Source organism: Patagioenas fasciata, chromosome 27, assembly GCF_037038585.1.
Source record: "Patagioenas fasciata isolate bPatFas1 chromosome 27, bPatFas1.hap1, whole genome shotgun sequence".
NCBI lineage: Eukaryota > Metazoa > Chordata > Aves > Columbiformes > Columbidae > Patagioenas > Patagioenas fasciata.
The window spans coordinates 1,768,345-1,786,341 of NC_092546.1; the positions used below are offsets into that span (position 1 = coordinate 1,768,345).

The window sequence follows — 17,997 nt, forward strand, 5'->3', positions numbered from 1 at the left end:
TGTGCTGCAGAATCTAACACTTCCTACTGTTATGTTTGTATGTAACGAATGCATATTTAAAACACTCAGAGCATCCAACTCTGATCTAAAGACAGATGGAAGCTCTTGAAAAATCAGCGAGAGGAAAAGGAATAACTCATCCGTTCATTTTGTTTCCCCTGTATCCTTTACCTTGGGAAAAAAATGCTCTCGACCACGTAGAAGTCCTGCATGAGGACATCTCTCTCGGGCTTGGAGCTCAGATTGCCGACTGTGTACCCGATCCCCAGCTGGATGGCGCCCTTCAGAGTGGATGAGGTGGTCTGGCAGAAAGAAAAGAGCAGTCAGTGCGTGTCTTACCACAGATTACTGCAGTAACATCCCCCGTATCACAATACAGCCACGTCTGTGACTTCTGTGGGGCCATCTTGGGCACTCCATCCTGCTAAATGAGTTCAAACAGCTCCTGACGAGATGGACTGAGGCTCCCAGGTTTGCTGTTTGCAAGATTACGCAGTACTACGGTGCTGCATCAAATCTAAATCAGATTGGTAGCTACTGGGCCCCAAGTTCTCAGCCTGCCAGCAGTCCCGCTCCACAAAACCAAACCTTTTTGTAGGTGGTTTCCCCAGAAGCATCGACGCCTCGATGACCAATCTTCTTTCCCTGGCCGGGCTGTCCTGGTGGCGACGGTCCCTGCAAGGGAAGACGCGGCTGGAGCCCAGCGCAGGCGCTGAGCCCAAGGGCACAACCACAGCACAGGACACAGGGGTTGCTCCCTACACTGGAGGAAAATCTGCAGAGTGCCAACAGGTGGAATCGGCACCATCCAGCTTTCCATGAGGCTGTTTGAGTTACACATTCATCCCTCCAGACACGGAGAGTTAAACACCCAGCCATTCGTCCGACAGCCCTGGTACGGACTGGGCAGAGCCCGCAGCAAGGATGCTGAGCTCAGGCAAGATCCGCTTGCTTCCCGCTACCGAGATTCCTCCATTGCTCGACCGCAGTTTCTCATTGATTTAAAATTGCAATACACGAAATCAAACACTAAGAGAAGTTTATTCTTACAAATCCCCTGCCCTCAGGTGTCACAGCAACACCTTGTGCTCCACTGAGAAATAAGAGACAGGTAACAGGGGCAACACAACCCGCTCCTGCGCTCACATGGAGGGGAGCACCCATTGGGTGAGATCTCACACAGGTGAGCAGCGACAGCTTTTCCTCAAGTTCTGCATGGAGTTTACAGAAACACTACAGGGCTGACCGCTTCAGAGAGAGAACAAACCTCCTCCTGCCCGTTCTCCTCTCGCACCTCTGAGTGCACCTCCACCTTGTCTCGCGGGTCCAGGAGGGACCAGGTTGTGCCCGTTCCCTTTCACGAGCCAACGCAACCGTGTTTGTGCAGTTCCACACAGCTCTGGTCACAAGCCCAAGCGCGGGGTCTGTATCCCAGCCCAGGGCGATGTTTCACCCGCTCCCCAGCTCACAGCACTGAAACAGCCACATATTGGGGCTCGCTGCGTTGAAGAACAGCCAGGCTCTCAACGCTGCTCTGAGCAGCACACACAGAGATCCAAGGTCATTTCCCGAGTGACAATATAACCTCGCCGTCTCTCCCAAGCGCTGCACGGAGCCGTCGCTCAGGACTGCTCTCTGCAGCACACAATGGATAATTTTGTTCAGACTACTGAAGTTCTTTGTGTTTTAGCTTTTTAATCAAGAGCTTGCAGCTATTTCTGGTCAAAGTGCCCGTACTTGTGGCACTGAGGGGCAGTCTGACTCGGTGTGTTAACCCCCAGCACAGCCAGGCTGGCTCCGCGTGGCCCTGATCAGCAGCCCAGCTTATCCTTCCCGTGCAGCTTCCAACCACGGAGCTGGATCCTGTTACACGCCAGCTCGAGCCGCATCGTCCTGCCTCGCCATGTGGCTCATCCTCTCCAAGTGATTAATGGACACAGGTACCGGCTGCAAGATCGTCACCGTGCCAAATGCGGGAACAAAAGCCTCTTCCGCAGCCCCTTGCTCTACCTGGGACTGTTTCCAGGGCAAGAAAAAGCGGGGTGTTTGTGCATCGAATGAAGCGATCAACTCCCACAGAAGCTGAGCTTTCTACTGTGTATATTTCTGGGGAGGTGAAAAAGAATCAAGCGTCACAACCCTGGCAGTTTTACGGGAAGATTTTGCTATTCATGTATATGAATGCTCCTCATCCCAGGTGAGTAATGTAACAGGGTATATCAGAAAATTAGATCAAACAAAAATAATTTGAACACGGTGCCCTAAAGCAAGAGCGTGGGATCCAGGAGCAGCTTTCGGACACAGATCCTCCCACTGGATTCCCCGCTGCCAACTGGGAAGAGTTTTGCTCCAGAAGGTAACGGTTATTCAGTGACCTGGATTATGTCAGTCCCTCAAGATGTTCCCGTTTCACGGCTTCACAAATTACAGCCCCTTTGACTCACTCCCAGCAGCGGGTGAGACCCAACACGGCGTCCTGGAGATGCCCAGAACACGGATTCGCTATTCACCGCCTCCAGGTTCTGGTGCAGAACAGGTGCCCTCAGCCGCTTACAGACATCGCTCAGCTGAAATCGGCCACGGGGTGGATTTAACCCCTTCACATCCCCCTGTGGCCGCGGTGGTGCCAACACAGGGACCCCAGAGACCTGCCACTCGTTTTCTTTCTCCCAGATAACAGATACCACATTTTCAGTAATCTTAAATGCTCTAAACCGTGAGCAGAAGTGTTCTCTAGAGCTCTGCGTTCTCGTTTCTCAGCACGGGGTTTTCCGGGCTGGTTTTGCGGATCTCACCTCAGTGACGGCCGCCTTCTTCAGTGCCAGACCTGGGGACAGAAGGGACGAGCGTCAGCAAAAGTGGGGACATCAGAAAAAACCAACCAACCCACCCAACAAAAACCGCAACCAAACCCAGGACTACCAAAAACCCACAGCAAAACCCACCCAGAAAACAGCCCAATGCTTCGCTCTTTCAAGCGAGCTGGAAAGCCTTTAAAGCAGCTGGTTCTGCTCAGTTTCCCGCTTCACTAGTGCAGGAGTCTGAAGTCATAGGGGTCACCCAAATGATTTCATATTCTGAAACACAAAGATGCACAATTTTTCACAGCGATAATGTTTCCTAGAGGCTTCAGTAGAGAGTTCTTGTAAATCCCGTCAGTAAAAGGCCCACACCGAACCGAAGAGTCGGTTACATACAGAAACCCAGAGAGACGCTTCTGAAGCTGCTTTCAGCCACTCTAAAGGCACTTGACAAACTGTATTGATAATTGAAACTATTTATAGAACCCAGTGTCCAAATATATCACAAAAATGAATGCATCATTTATCTCTACCAGCGCCTTTGGGAGAAGCCACCATTACTCCATTACAGAGTGAGAAATTAGGATTTTGCCTAAAGCTTTTAGATACATAATCGGAGTTGGAAACACAGGCCCAAACCCTCCTGTAACGTGAGGCCATTTCATTTCGCAGCCTGAGCCCAAGTTTGCAAGGGGCTCGTTATTTCTAGGCAACAGTAAGAAGAGGTTCCCCTGTCACCCACGAGGTGTTTGCTGACCCACTGAGAACCTGGACCGTGGGACCACGAGCTGCAGCCCGGCCAGGCCCGAGAGCCACCAACGAGGCTCAAGAGCTGTTTAAGAAGAGCTCAACCCCATCCCGCAGCACAACAGCCCTGGCATGTGTTCGGGTGTTCAACCTGGAGAAGCTCCAGGGAGACCTTAGTGTGGCCTTTCTGTACTTAAAAGGGGCTGATAAGAAAGATGGGACAGACTTTTGAGCAGGACCTGTTAATTTAGGACAAGGGGTGATGGATTTAAACTAAAGGAGGGAGATTCAGGCTGGACATGAGGAAGGAATTGTTGCCCTGAGGGTGGTGAGAGCCTGGCCCAGGTTGACCAGAGAGGTGGTGGATGAACCATCCCTGGAGACATCCCAGGCCAGGCTGGACGGGGCTCTGAGCAACCTGAGCTGGTGAAGACGTCCCTGCTCGTGGGTTGGGCTGGATAAGCCCTTCAACCCAAACTGTCCTGGGGCTCTAAGGCAGCTCCCCAGCCCCCCGGGCCCCCATGGGCAGAGTCCCATTTTTGGGAGAAGGCTGCTTGCACAGAGCACACACCCGTGGCAGGTTTCAGGCCGCCTGTTTCCAGGAACAAGTCTGGCACTCCCTGCTCAAGTGTTGCTCCCAGCACAGATCGTTAACTAACCCACAATTCTTTAGAAAGGGCTGAATCTCACAAGTGACCCTTGAGCTGAGCTTGAAAGTTTTGGCTGTGAAGAAGAAAGGCTCTTCCAACCCCTCCGCGTTTCACTGCCCGCCGCGCGGGAACGCTGCGACCCCAGGCAGATCCCTGCTCTCAAAACGGGGAGCTCGGTCCCGCTCTGGAGAGCAGGAAACGTCCCAGAGCATCCACCAACATGGCTGCTTCAGCATCTCCTGCTTTGGCCAAGTCAGAACTAAGAGGGTTTAACTGCTCAGCCTCCTCAAACACGAGCAGTGACGCTTCAGGGCTCGTTTCAAAAGGAGCCTGAGCAAGCAGTTGGGCATAGCAGGAGGGCGACGCTCCGCAGGTGACAGCAGCGCAGGACAGAGGAGATTCGGTTGTATTGCAGGAAATACTTCAGACACTGGGCAGCAAAAGCCCAAACCCAACAAAAACGCCTTGGTGGTCACTGCAGAGATCAAACCGCTCTCGGTCAGAAGTGCTGAGGTTATCTCAGCAAACCGGGGATCCCCTGGCAAACCGGGTACGGTCACCGTGGCGTTCTGACCGGTCTGCAACGCCCCAGCCCCACGGCTTGGGCTGCATTCCCAAAGCAGAGCGGCCCGGGAGGAGCCACATCCTGCTGGTTCATTTTGTTTTAAATTGTGCTCTTCAGAACCCAAGTTTTGCATCAGGAACCGAATCACAAGACTGCAGCCGATGTCTGAAACCCATCTGCCCTGGGCCAGCTGCAGCGCACCACCCGTCCCACAGGACAGGGAGCGGAGGGGACCCCCGCTGTCCCCACAGCCCCTGGCCGACCTGAACCCCATCACCCGCACCCAGGACCACCGCAGATCAAACCGCGCGTCCGTTTTCGAGCCGAAAAATGAGTTCTTTGGCCTAAGGTAAGACAATTTCATGATTGTTCAACAACAAGCCCCGCAATGGCCAGGAGACGGGCACTGAGGGAGCTCTTGGCTAACGAACCCTCGAGGCACAAGCTGGAGCAGCAACTCGAGACCTCAGAGGAACCCAAAGGGGCAAATGCTGATCCAGGTTGAGCCCTGGAAATCGCTGGGAACACAAGGCGGTGGGAGGGCCCCAGGCCAAGGAGACCGTGCTCTCCTACTGCACTAATCTCGTTCTGCACTTTGTCACAATTCCAGAGCAGGAGATTATCCTCAATTTTGTGATAATTACCACAAGCCGCTTTCATTCCCAGCTTTTAAGTGTCTGCTGCTGTACACGTACCAAATGTGGAATCAACACCAACAACCCACGCAAAGGAAAGGCAACAGAGGTGAGGAGCTGCACATCTCCGGCAGAAACGATGCACAAGGGCAGCAGCAGCAAAACCTGCCTCCCCCCGCAAAAATAAAGCAAGAAATCAGCTTTGTAAAATCTACTTGTCTAGGTAGAAAACGAAGGTATCTTCCACTCGCTCCTCAGTCGCGGCACTGGGCTGTGTTCGTCGCCACCGCGCTGACAGACGGCCATGCAAACACTGACTGAACTGCAGCTCCGGGGCCGAACGGCCGCGGGACAGCGCGCGGGTTCGCGGGAGCAGCAGCTCTGCTGCGGGAAGTTTCAGCACTTAACAAGCTAACTGAAGTGATTCTGATCCGATTTGGTGCAGCTTAATGACAGTGTATTCGGAACCACGATGAGCGGTTCTGGAGACCCCGGCAGGGACCCCCCGCTCCCGTCCTGCCCGGGTTTTGTAACCCGCTCCTGCACGCTTGACCTGCTGCCTCCAGTTCCTCTTCTCATCCGCGCGGCTCCCAGCTGCCCCCATCCCAACGCTCCAGCTGCTCCGCAGCCGCAGAAATGAAGCTCTGTTGCAGCATTCAGCAATTCTCATCTCTGATTTATCTTGTTGTTTGTTTTTCGCATGCCTCTCTATTCACAGCCACAACCACCTTGCCCACCCCCACCACACAGGGATGGATTTACTCCTGCAAACCTTCTGCACATTTACTGTCCGACATACAAAAGGACGCTGGAGTTTTAGCTCTACCGCACCAGAGAGGCACAGCGACAGGACATGGGGTGATGGCTTCAAACTGAAAGAAGGTAGATTTAGATTAGATATGAGGAAGGAATTGTTGGCCCTGAGGGTGGTGAGAGCCTGGCCCAGGTTGGCTGAACCATCCCTGGAGACATCCCAGGCCAGGCTGGACAGGGCTCTGAGCAACCTGAGCTGGTGAAGATGTCCCTGCTCATGGCAGGGGGGAACTGGGGGGCTGGGAAGGTCCCTTTGACCCAAATCATCCTGTGATAAGATGAAAACCTCTTATGCAATACACAACAAATTGGTGTTCAGACCTTTTCAGGCCCCTGGTGCCCCACTGACCTGGACCGCTTGCAGCGCAGAGGGAACCTCAGCAGTACCGGCTCCGTGGGCCCCATGGGAGCGTCTGAGCTCACAGAACGGTGCGGGGTCCACACCGGAGCAGCTCCCTCGGCTCCCCCAGCCCACAGCCTCTCCAGACACGGGGTGACCTGCGGGGTGTCCTGTGCAGGGACAGCAGCTGGACTCCATGACCCTGTGGGTCCTTCCAGCTCAGGACATTCTGTGATTCTTTGGGCTTAAAAGTGAACTTCATGAAAAACAGAAAACATTGCCCTTGCTGTCTGCAACTTAGGATGAGTTCAAGTTAAAAACATGGGTTTCAAGCTTCACTGATGTGCAGAGAATAAATTTTAAAATCTAATCAAAGGAAAAAATAAAAAAAGTCACTTGGATTTCTCGAAATCAAGGGAAGGGAACCAGTGAACACTGCACCACAAACCCTGAAAGAGCCACAAGCAGCTCCTATCCACCGAAAAGGAATTTCTTAGCACAGTTTACAAATATCCAACAGAAACATCATTTAAGATCCAATAAAGAAGTGTTCTTTATAAGACAGATGCACACACACACATATACACATATTTACAAATCTAAAGTATTTGATGATTTATGATGCCATAGAAAATGAATAACTGGCAGATTCATCTGGGCTCATTGCTCAGGTTAGAGATGGCGCTGCATCTTCAATAAAAGCTTTGCTGTATTCAAGTGTTTATCAGGAGATACACACTGTGACTGCAACTAGAAATACGTCAGAATATAAATCCCAGGTAAGCTCTTCAACTGCACCAACGTGACCCCTCCGAAAAATGCACCATACTGGAGACTCGGACGGCGGCAATCGCAACAACCACAGCCAGCTTTCCACGTACAATTCTCTAAAAGTGCTGGACAAGCAGTTTGCAGTCGTTGTTTTTTATTTGTTCTGTGTTTTTAAAGCACTAAGCTGACAGCAGCCTTTGCAAAATTGACATTTAACACCAGCCCAGCGCAATGAGCTGGAAAGCTGTGAGGTTCTGACACACAGCCCGACAGAGCTCCGGGTCTGATTGAGACCAGAACGTGACACCTGAGCAGCCGTTTGGATGGTGAGAGGTGGTGCAGACCGCAACCAGGATGCTGGGACTGCCTGTTCCATCAGCAGCCCCGTCTGCTCCGTGCGTGACGTGTGTTAAGAAGCAGAGTGCTCAGGTATGTGCTGTCCCAGTTAAAGGTTACACACGTGCAGATGTGCCGCAGTCAAAATGCGGAGAGAAAGGCTGGGAATGACATGCATCCATCAAAAGAGACGGCTGTTAGTTCCCATAAGGGACCGCTGACTGAAAGAAATTAAGGGGGAGAGGGAGGGATTCTGAGAAGGCGCCGGAGAACACGTCTCGGCTGAGCAGCAGCGCCTGGACCCGCCGGGATCCCCGAGGAGCGTGAGGGTCAGACCACGGCCGATGGAAAGGCACAAACCAGCCTCCGAACTCCTGCAAAGCAGCGGCCGGTGGGACGGGGCGGCCAGGGCAGCGCTGGGGACAGGGGACACGCAGCTCAGCAACCCCCAGACAAGGCCGCTATTTACAACCTGCCCCTCCTGGGCACCCAGCATAACCTGCTTCTGGTCATTAAACACACTTTCAAACACAGTTTGATTGAGATGAGAAATGTTAAGTAAGCCACAACACTAAATAAAAAGTTTTGGTTTATTTCCCCCTTAAACGCAGCGTCTCCCAGCAGCAGGAACTGCGGCCGCCTGCTCTGCACGCTGGGCACAGCGCTGGTGGAAATAACGGGGAAATCAGGCAATCTGAGATAAATTCTGCTTGTTATATAGAATCTACATACAGCTTTGATACCAAAATGTATCAGATTTTCCCTGGGGCACTTGCTGACAAAATGAGTGATTCTTGGGATGGTGCACACAAAACGTTCCCTCTCCCCACTGTCCCCGTCCCTCGGGGCACGGCGATGGGGACGCGGTGATGGGGATGTGGTGATGGGGACACCTGCGTGCAGGTAAAACACCGCAGGACACTTCCAGCTCCACCAGAAGCTCAGTGGTTATTTGTAGACATAGAAACGCTGGCAGCACCAGGCAGTGTTCAAACCAGGGGCTGCCAGAGATAAGTAATCCCATTTAATCCCACCTCGGCCAGCCCGGCCCCGCTCTGCTCGCCGCCCACACGAGCTCCGTGTCCCCTTGTGCCATTTCGAGCGCGCAGGAGCCGCCTCCACCTTGGGGAGGGAAGGCGACGTTTGCAAACCACGATCCGCTGCCCCAGCTCCGCGCTGCACTCCTTTCCCATGCCCTTTGTCTGGTTTATTTGAGCATAAACTCATTAGGGAAACGAACAGCATGGCTTGTACGAATTAAAGGAAGGAGTTTAATGTACCAGTGAGGTAGGACGGGGCCTCAGGGCGCTGCCGATACCCGTCTGACAGCAGTGACACAGCTCGCTCCCTCCTTTCCTTCTCTTTGAGCTCCCCAGGAGCCCCCAGCCCCACAGCCCACCATGTCCCAGCACCCCCAGCTTTCTGCTTGAGCCTTTTGAACCCCAAAAGTGCTCTGGGTGCCCCAGGCCCAAGCAGCCCAAGCCCTGTACGACACAGCCCAGCCGGGCTGCTCAAAGCAAAGCACCCGGCTAACGGAGCCCAGCGCGCAGGGGCTGGCACAGGGAGGGTTCTGCAGGAAAGGCACCTACTGGCCTATGTGAGTTTTGTTTTTCTGCTTCAGAAATCAATCTGTTCACCCCAGCCCAGCAGGCAGGAGCGTTGCTCCCCAGCTGCAGTAACACGTCTGGGTGCAGCCCCCTCGTCCTGCTGCAGCCCCTTCCTTTGCGCCAGGACGTACCCCGCTCACACGTTTCCTTGACAACTCCCCAGAAAAGCGCTTCCAGCACGGAAGCCCAATTGCAGTGGGGAACGAGCAGGACAAGACCAGGGAAATGAAATTTAAAAAGCACTGATTTGCTTTCTTGTCTCGGATCAGCTGTGTGTAGGAATAAAGGACAATTTCGGAGCGCCGTGTGACACAGCTGACAAAAAAGAGAGACAAAAACCTCATCAAGAGGAGCTCACAATAGCTGACACGCGGCAGCGGAAGAGGCTGCAGCCGGTCGGCTCCACGTTCCGCTCTGTAATTATGCAATCCAGTGGGACGCTCCGGCGAACATCTGCTCGATGGGAAAGGTGCAGCCTTATCTGCACACAGTGTTCCCGCTCCCTTCCAGAGCGGCCGGGCTGGGCGGTGAACAACACTCGCTCCCCGGCACGTCCGAGCGCGCTCCCCCTGCCCAGGGGCAGCGCAGACGGGCAGGACGCTCCCAAGGTCAACGGCGCGGGGACGCCAGCCTCTTCCCAGCCGCTTCCCAGCCCCAGGCTGCTCTCTTTATTACAACCTACGCAGAACTCACAGCAAGCTTGATTAGGATTAATTAGAGGCAGCAAACACTGCAAGCAGGAAGCGGAACCTCTCCGGGCCAGAAGCAGCTCTCTGAACCCTGATGACACCAGCACAGTGGCACCATGTAAAACCACGACGCCCATTTGCAGCGAGGGCATAAAAGGCTGAATGGCTTTGAAGTCACCTTCCTCACAATCAGCCAGAAGATGTAGAGCAACATCCAGGCGCCCCTTACCTTTGCTGAGGGGTAGGATGAGCTTCACATCCCCTACCAGTGGGTCCCAACCCACCGTCACCGCTCACCAGGGCAGCTCCTGCCTGCGGGGAGAGCTGCAGCCCAGCAGTAGGAGAAAAGAGAGCCTGCTGTTGCCTTTCTAGCCGTGCCACAAAAACATCGGGGACCTGCGTGTAGCGCGTGACCCCAGGCAGCCCCTGGGACTCTATGTGTGCTCAGATGGAGTTTTCAGCTGCCACAAGGCGCCAGAGAGTCATTTCCCAGCCCCAGGTCAGAGTAGCACCAGACAGCTTTGCGGAGGCTTGGTCTGGAATTCACTTCCCGCCTTTGTTTCTGTGAGCGTTGCCATCTCAGCTCCTGCCCAGACGCGGATTCAGCACCGTCCTACCTGCTGCTCAGCAGCATCCTCCATTCTGTTCTTCCCCAAGCTCCACTAACAAAGGGGGAGAAGCACGAGCTGCCTAATCCGAGGTTACACACCGCGTGCCGGAGCCACAGCAGCGATTGTGCCCCAAACGCACTGAGTTTGCCATGTGGCACGGCTCGGTGCATTAGCTGCACGAGGCTTAATGGCAGAGCTCAGCAGCTCCCGGCCAGGTAGGGATTAGCGCTGCTGAAGGTTCCTCACCATCTGCCCTTCGTCAGCTCCCTTTGCCACTCGCCATCTCTGCGAGGACACCCGCAAGGCTGGTTCCGGGCATGGCACAGGGAATTGGGGGCTGGAGAAAGGGTAACTTCACTGTGGCCCACACCAAAAGCTCTTATGCACAGGGTATTGTCAGGGAGAGGGCAAAACTCCTTTGACGAGCGAGCAGGTGGTGCCTTCGCACATCACCTCTGCTCCCTTTACGATGCCGCGTCTCTGCGTGTCCCTCGGTCGGACCTCAGCCTGCCTTGGCAGAGCACTGGCGAGTCAAGGGCATCAGCCGAGCTGCTTGTAGGAGCAGCACACAGACCAGAGAGCGGTGGATCGCAAGCTACACCAGACAGGGACAAACTGGCCCCGGGTTTGATCCTCAGACCTTTCTCACAGGAGCTCTGCAGCCGAACCGCGTCGGCAGCTCCGATCCAGGAGGGCCAGGTCTCATTGAAATGGTGGAAGCGACAAACAAGGTGTCTTCCTATCGATGTTCCTTGACAGAGAGCTTACTCACCTGGCTCGTTCATAGCCAAAAATTATTCTCAGACTAAATTACATTCAAAAACATAAGAACACAACTCAAGAAAGATACCCAGCTCCCCAAGTTTTCCGGCCTTCTAAAAGATGCGTTGAAGTCCAGTTACTACAGTCACATCAGGTGAAGGAATCTACCTGAAGTTTCACAATAACCACCTACCACAACGCCAGGATATCCAGAAGTTACCCCAGCATGTTTTATAACTGAGGGAGATCAGCAAGCAGTTGTTTTGCCTGCAGAGCACCCTTCACCAGCACCCTCGAGATGCACCTGGATTTTTAATGAGTGCAGTATTTCCTGATTTACTCCATAGCCAAAGCTGCTCGGCTAAATCCTCTAGGATTTAATTCCACTCTTGCTAATGTCGCTTGACAGAGATTTTCCAGGGGTGCTCAAACACTGAAGACTTGAAAGGGGATTTCAGCACGGGGTTGCGTCCAACGTGCGTCACTGGATATAAAGTCCTTTTGCGAGGCGGCTCGCGCCAGGTTGAGTAAACTCTGCTTCACCAACCACTTCTAGGTTGCTACGGGTGCTGCTGACAACACCGCAACACGCACACGTACAAACAGATCTGCACCGCGACACCGGGGACAGGACCTGGGGCTGGGGACACCTGTAACTCTGACCTGTTTCAAACACAGGTGCCAAGGCAAAAGCATCAGGTTTAATTTCTGGACCTGCTTTTGGAACACGGGTCTGTGGTACAGCCCTCAAGGGGCGATTTAGACGTAGTTTTCAAGGTCCCACTAAAGACATGCAGTTAAAAAACACGATAGGGAAAGCGGACCATCTTTGTTCAAGAGATCTACTTGCAAATCCATCGAAGCTTTTGCTGCCGCAATGACTAGAAATTCAAGCTCTCCAGCTGCCTGCATGTCTCGCCTGAGCTCATAAGGCACCAAGTGGTCTGAGATTTCTCGGCCTCATTCAGAATGAACCACCCCAGCTCACAGGTGGCGGAACACCAGGTCTGGCTGCGATGTGCGTGTTCACTGTCCTCACCACAGCACCCACCACACAGCCCGGCCAAACCCTACGGCAGCCACAGCGGGGCCAGCCAGTTCTTCAGGAGCAAACTCCGTTTAATCATAAAATCATAGAATAGAGAGAATAGTTTGTGTTGAAGGGACCTCCTCAGCTCCCCAGTGCCCCCCCTGCCATGACAGGGACATCTTCACCAGCTCAGGTTGCTCAGAGCCCCGTCCAGCCTGGCCTGGGATGTCTCCAGGGATGGTTCAGCCACCACCTCTCTGGCCAACCTGGGCCAGGCTCTCACCACCCTCAGGGCCAACAATTCCTTCCTCATGTCCAGCCTGAATCTCCCTCCTTTAGTTTAAAACCATCACCCCTTGTCCTGTCACAACAGGCCCTGCTCAAAAGTCTGTCCCAGTCTTTCTTATCAGCCCCTTTTAAGTCCAGAAAGGCCACAATAACATCTCCCCAGAGCTTCTCTTCTCCAGCTGAACACCCCAAGTCTCAGCCTGTCCTCCCAGCACTGCCTGGCACTGCTCATGGGGTCCAGGGAGCTGGGGAGGCAATAACAGAGCTGCCCTATCACTTACCAGCTCCATCCCAGGTACTGCAAACCCTTCCAGACAGATCCTGTCCCTCCCTGACGCGCCAACACCTCCTCTGCCCCAGCCTGAGGGGGGTTCCAAACCTCCAGCCCCTCCGGCCAGACCACACACCCATGTTGTGAGACTGAGGAAAGGACCTTTAGGGCAAAAGCTGTGGCCACAAGGCATGGGGGTCTGCAGATGGGAATACATTTAAACTATTGCTCACCACCATGGTCTTTTCCCACCAGCCTTGTTAAAGCCACTCTCTGCCATGAGAATGTTTCGGTTGGGTGCTGCTGCTCTGCCATAACAAAAGCCCCTGAACAGATGGAACAAAACGAGTCACAGCAGAGCAAGCTCAAAAGATGAAGTGTGCAGCCAAATTTGTAACTCCAAGGTCAGCAAGTAGCCTCTTCCCTCCCTGGGGTCCCGGCTGTAGCACGGCAAACAGTGACTCAGCCACTAAAAAATAATGACGTTTTTAACAACAATTGTAGAGCTCTTGGGAGGAAACACAGGTGAGACACAGGTAGGCGGCAGGAGGAGATGAGCTGGTGCCTGCACTGGGCTGCAAGATGCTTCAGCAGCACTACACTGCTGAGGATGAACGAGCCCTCCTGCTCCGGGACCAGGAGCTGCAGGACACGACCGGCCGGTGCTCACAGGGCAGGTCAGCAAAGCAGCTCCTCCAGCCCCCTCGGGAGCATCTGCACTCGGAGGCTGACTCAGGCGTTCATTGCTTCAGCTGAACCAAGTGCAGCTATGTCCACTTATATACTCATTTGGGAACAAGCTTTGCTCCAGGTACATGTCCAAACCAAAGATGTGAAAGAACAAAGAGCAAAATCCAGGAAAGCACTTGGGCTCCCGCACTGCTGCACAGCAGAGCCGAGGCGCTGGTTACCCCAAACTCCCAGGGTTTCTGGTGCTGATTTCTGGCGCTGTTTTCCCAGTTCAGCCACAATTCCCCATGCGAGCAGCAGCTCGGTTTGGGACTCACAAGAACAGAGAGCACGGTCACTGCTGCGTTGTTCACCGGGCAGGTGTTACGCTTACCCTTTGTATCCCACCCTTGCATGGGATATAGGAGCGGACAAGGTCTTTTCGAGGTGATTTTGTGGTTTCTAGGACATGTTTGACAGCAGACTGTTATTAGGAGAGAAAACCCGAGTGTGTTAACGAAAGGCATTCGTTAAACACAGAGAGCTACAGCTGGAGCCATTGGGTTGCAAAGACGAGTGAGCGTCTCGGGAAGAGCCCGGGCTGCTGGACACGCGGCTCATCCTCCTGCATTGAGGTGCAACTGGGAACAACTTCTGGGCTCGCAGGTCCTAAACCATCAACAGCTTAACTCCTGAACCTCCTCAGGGCTTCATTCAACAAGGAAAATCTGAGGATGCCCTATGAAGAACAGGTATAGAATAAAGTAAGGTTAGGTTATGGTTGGACTTGATGATCCTGAGGGTCTCTTCCAACCGAAATGATTCTGTGATTCTATAATAATCCAAGACAGCAGCATCTAGTGAACTTCAGCCTACCATTTCTGAACTACGAAGAAGAACCTCACAGGATCTTTAACGCTGTTTGCTAAGACTTTAATGAAACCAGAAATTCAGTTGTTCCCCTGAACCATAACACTATGAGGCCAGACCAGCCCAACCCAGGCTGCTGCCGGCTGGCGAAGGAGCGGGGACGGCACCACCGGCTGCTGCGTCTGCAGAGAGAGAGAAACCAGGGCCAGGCACGCACACGTCACTCGTGTCCTCTGGAAAGCATCTCCAGCCCCTCGCTCACGTGTCCCCTCCCAGCCCCGCTCTGTTTTGTGACGTGCGTTGTGGGGTGGAAGAGACACAAGTATGTGGTACCGCTGGCCAAAAGATACGCAACAGCTCTCGCAGGGGAATATACCATACACAGGCCCGACGTGGGAGCTCCCCTGGCTTAAACTCTACATCTCCTGGCTCCCAACCCAATCTTCTTCCAGGGCAGATGGCTCAAGCCTGTAGATCTGCACTCACCACGCAGGGCGGCTCCTGCGGCCTCACCGGTGGGGCCAGGGGGGTGTAATGAACAGGTTATTTTTACAAACCACGGCAATGTGGAAGTTGGAGGGTCAGAGTGGCTGGGCACTGAAACTTTCCATGGGAGGAGGACAGGGCAGGTGTGAGGACGCAGAACCCCGGACCTGAGCACTCTGCAGCTCTGGATGGGGAGAAACTTCTCGGCTTCCTCTTCACCAAAACGAGTGTGTCGGTTTTGCCAGAACTTAAAAGCCGACCATAGAGCAAAGGATGTTTAGAGACCATTATCTGGGCAAGCCAAAGTAACCAAAAGGTGCCCTAACAGAAAGCATTAGGGAACAGGCAGCACTTGCCAATTCTGTCAGTAACATATTCCCTTTTCCTTTAGGTGAGCAGCTGCCATTCAGGCTCATTTTATCCCTCCTTCCTGCAGGCCTTGGATTAAGTTATTTTCACCCCACCTCACCCTTACAGATTAAGTTGTTCTTCACCCCACCACAGGAAAACTTGCGTTTACATTTCCTTTCTTCAGACCCTGTATAAACCCATCTCGATCCTCTCGGGCACAGTTTGCTCTTCGTGCTGGTCACCCCCAGCCTTCTTGTACCCCTGGTTTGCAGTTTACAAAATGTTCCAAAATAAAACTGATGTTTGTGTTTTAAAACATGGGGGTTGGGGAAGCCAGGGCATCTCTGAGATTTGTTATAAACCTGAAATCCCAGACACCCCACGGACGCTCACGCATTGCACCCTACCCACACAAAACCAGATTGCATGCATTAATGAAGTTTCTCCCAAATTACCACGAAGTCCTGACAAGCAGCCTGCTCTCTGCATTTCACCAATGTAATACGAACCTATATTGGCCAGCACTTCATCTGGGTACGACGGGCAACCTGGTTTATTACAGCAAAGCAAAACAGATACGGTGGTTGCTGTCTTTAACTGAAATATAACCTGATGAAATACACGGTCTTTCTGCTTCATTTTCAAGACAGACCCACATTTACCAGGACTTGGAGGCTTTCTGCAAGAGAAAACCGCAATTATCCATAGGAAATGCATTGGGCCGGTCCACGACGCAGCTGCAGGAGCAATTGGCAGTTTCAGGATGTTCACTCCTTCAGATTCTCATTTTCTTTAATATGTGTTTTCTGGCATGATCCGTCTAGATCCTTCTCAAAAGAGCGTCCTAGATAGTTAATCCAGCAGGATTCCTGCTTAACACCGACATGGAAACAAACACCCAGCGCTCTGAGACCAAGGTGAAGAAACACTGTCACCCTTCCACTCCAGCAAAGTTAATTTAAGCCTGAAGAGATGCTGGTTTGAGAAGAAGTATCCTGGAATTAAAAGAAATCAAGCAGTATGCATATCAAAAGCTACAAAATACAGCACAATATGCACCCCCTACAAAAGCCTTAATTATCTGGTAACAGAAGTTAGAATAACATTAAAAAAACAGTAGTAAATTAAGCAAAGGCAATTGTTAGCCTTCCAGATCTCAGCTCTGCTCACTGAACAAACAGTCCTTCCCAACACAGAAATTACCCCGTAACATGTGCTATTTAAACCCACAAATAATCACCACCTGTTAGGCCCAACTTAAAAACGTTGCCTTATTTCTGGATTCCACCTGAGCAAGCGTTTGCCCCGGGAGCACGTCATTCACCGCTGACAAGCACAGCTTCAACACCGTGGCATTTTCCGCTGCCTCTGCTCCCGCTTTGAAGTTGGGGCTGTTTCCCATCTCCATAGTTTGCATTTCTGCCAGCAAACTCTGCTATTTGTGCGCTGCCCCCACCAACACGCACCCAGGCAGATGGCAAGAGCGGCACCAAACACACACAGCCAGGAAAGCTGTCATTTTTAAGACAACACCCATTTCAAAGCGACATTTAAAGAGCAGACGAGTGGTTTCAGGCGTGGTGTCTGCCCTCCCGCAGCGCGTGGGGCCGATGGCGCTACCGTCAGCACCGACGGGAGCCGCGGAACGGGGAGAACCGAGATTCACATCGGCATCGAAACGGAGCGACGGGAGGTGCCAGCGGGCACCGTCCAGGAAGGAGCGGAAATGATTCAGCCAGCTGCCTCCCGCTGGAAAGTGCAGCCATGGACAACTCTGCCTTGGAAAAACCCATGAAATTCGGTCCATCGGATGTGCAGAGCAAGACTACAGAGAGAAAGCCACCGCAGCACCTGTCATCAGCTGCTGTATCCTGCCCGCACTAGAGGCTTTGAAAATATTTTGCTGCCGCTACTGCCCAGGTCACAGAAAGCGCCAAACACCACAAGCAAGCATTAATACAAGCAAATTTTCCATGTTTTTTTTATTTTTTAGAGCGGTTAGCAAAGTACCATCACTTCTGCCTCTCCACCCGTGTCACAAAGCCGGCGGGAACCCCAGCTCCCCCAGCTCTGGGCTGGAAACTTGTGTTTCTAGGCCTCTCATACTGGCCTCGCTAGCCCCGCACGCCAGGCCCGAAGGTTTTTATTCAATCCCTCGGATCTTTGGGACCTCAAGTAAAATCAACGGACGTCAGAGACGACTCCACCGAAGCTGGGCTGCCAGAACCTGACTCACTTCGGCCAAAGCGGGAACGAAACTGAGCGGGTTCCAGGAGCGGAAAACCAGCCGTGTCTCATCTTGGTGACCGTAACCCACCAGATCCTATCAGCCGTGCGGCACGGCAGGACGCGCTGCTACCGGCGTTTCCATCTGATGCGCACGGTTTCACCCCATCTCTTAAAACTGCCAACTACATTAAAATATTTCTGAACTATTTCTCACAAACCCTCTGGGAGCTGTACCAACCAAAACCGCTCCCCATGCTCGAGGCGCTCGGATGGGTGCAAAGTGGCCTTAATTCCCTATGCTTGTTCAGCCATGAGTGGAAAATGAAGATCTTAACCTGCCCCTTAAAATCAGTTCCCCACACTAATCAGGAAATAAAAAACAATTGGGACCACCTAGAAGCCATTCATTTCATGCACAGAAACAATACTGTTGAAGAGATTGTTCTGGGTAATGAACTCGTAGCAAAGCCTACCAA

The 17,997-nt window shown here is 52.9% G+C and overlaps 1 protein-coding gene across 6 annotated transcripts in view; it reads right to left on the reverse strand.

The window, feature by feature from the left end:
- The window catches only part of PIP5K1C (phosphatidylinositol-4-phosphate 5-kinase type 1 gamma), a 49,465-nt gene that overhangs the window by 22,686 nt on the left and 8,782 nt on the right, over positions 1-17,997 (reverse strand). For all 6 annotated transcript variants that reach the window (XM_071799608.1, XM_065857985.2, XM_065857984.2 and 3 more), the window contains exons 2-4: positions 2,796-2,827; positions 589-675; positions 172-302 (exon numbers count right to left, since the gene is read on the reverse strand). In XM_071799608.1, the coding sequence (XP_071655709.1) occupies positions 172-302; positions 589-675; positions 2,796-2,827 (250 nt within the window). The remainder of the gene's footprint in view (positions 1-171; positions 303-588; positions 676-2,795; positions 2,828-17,997) is intronic.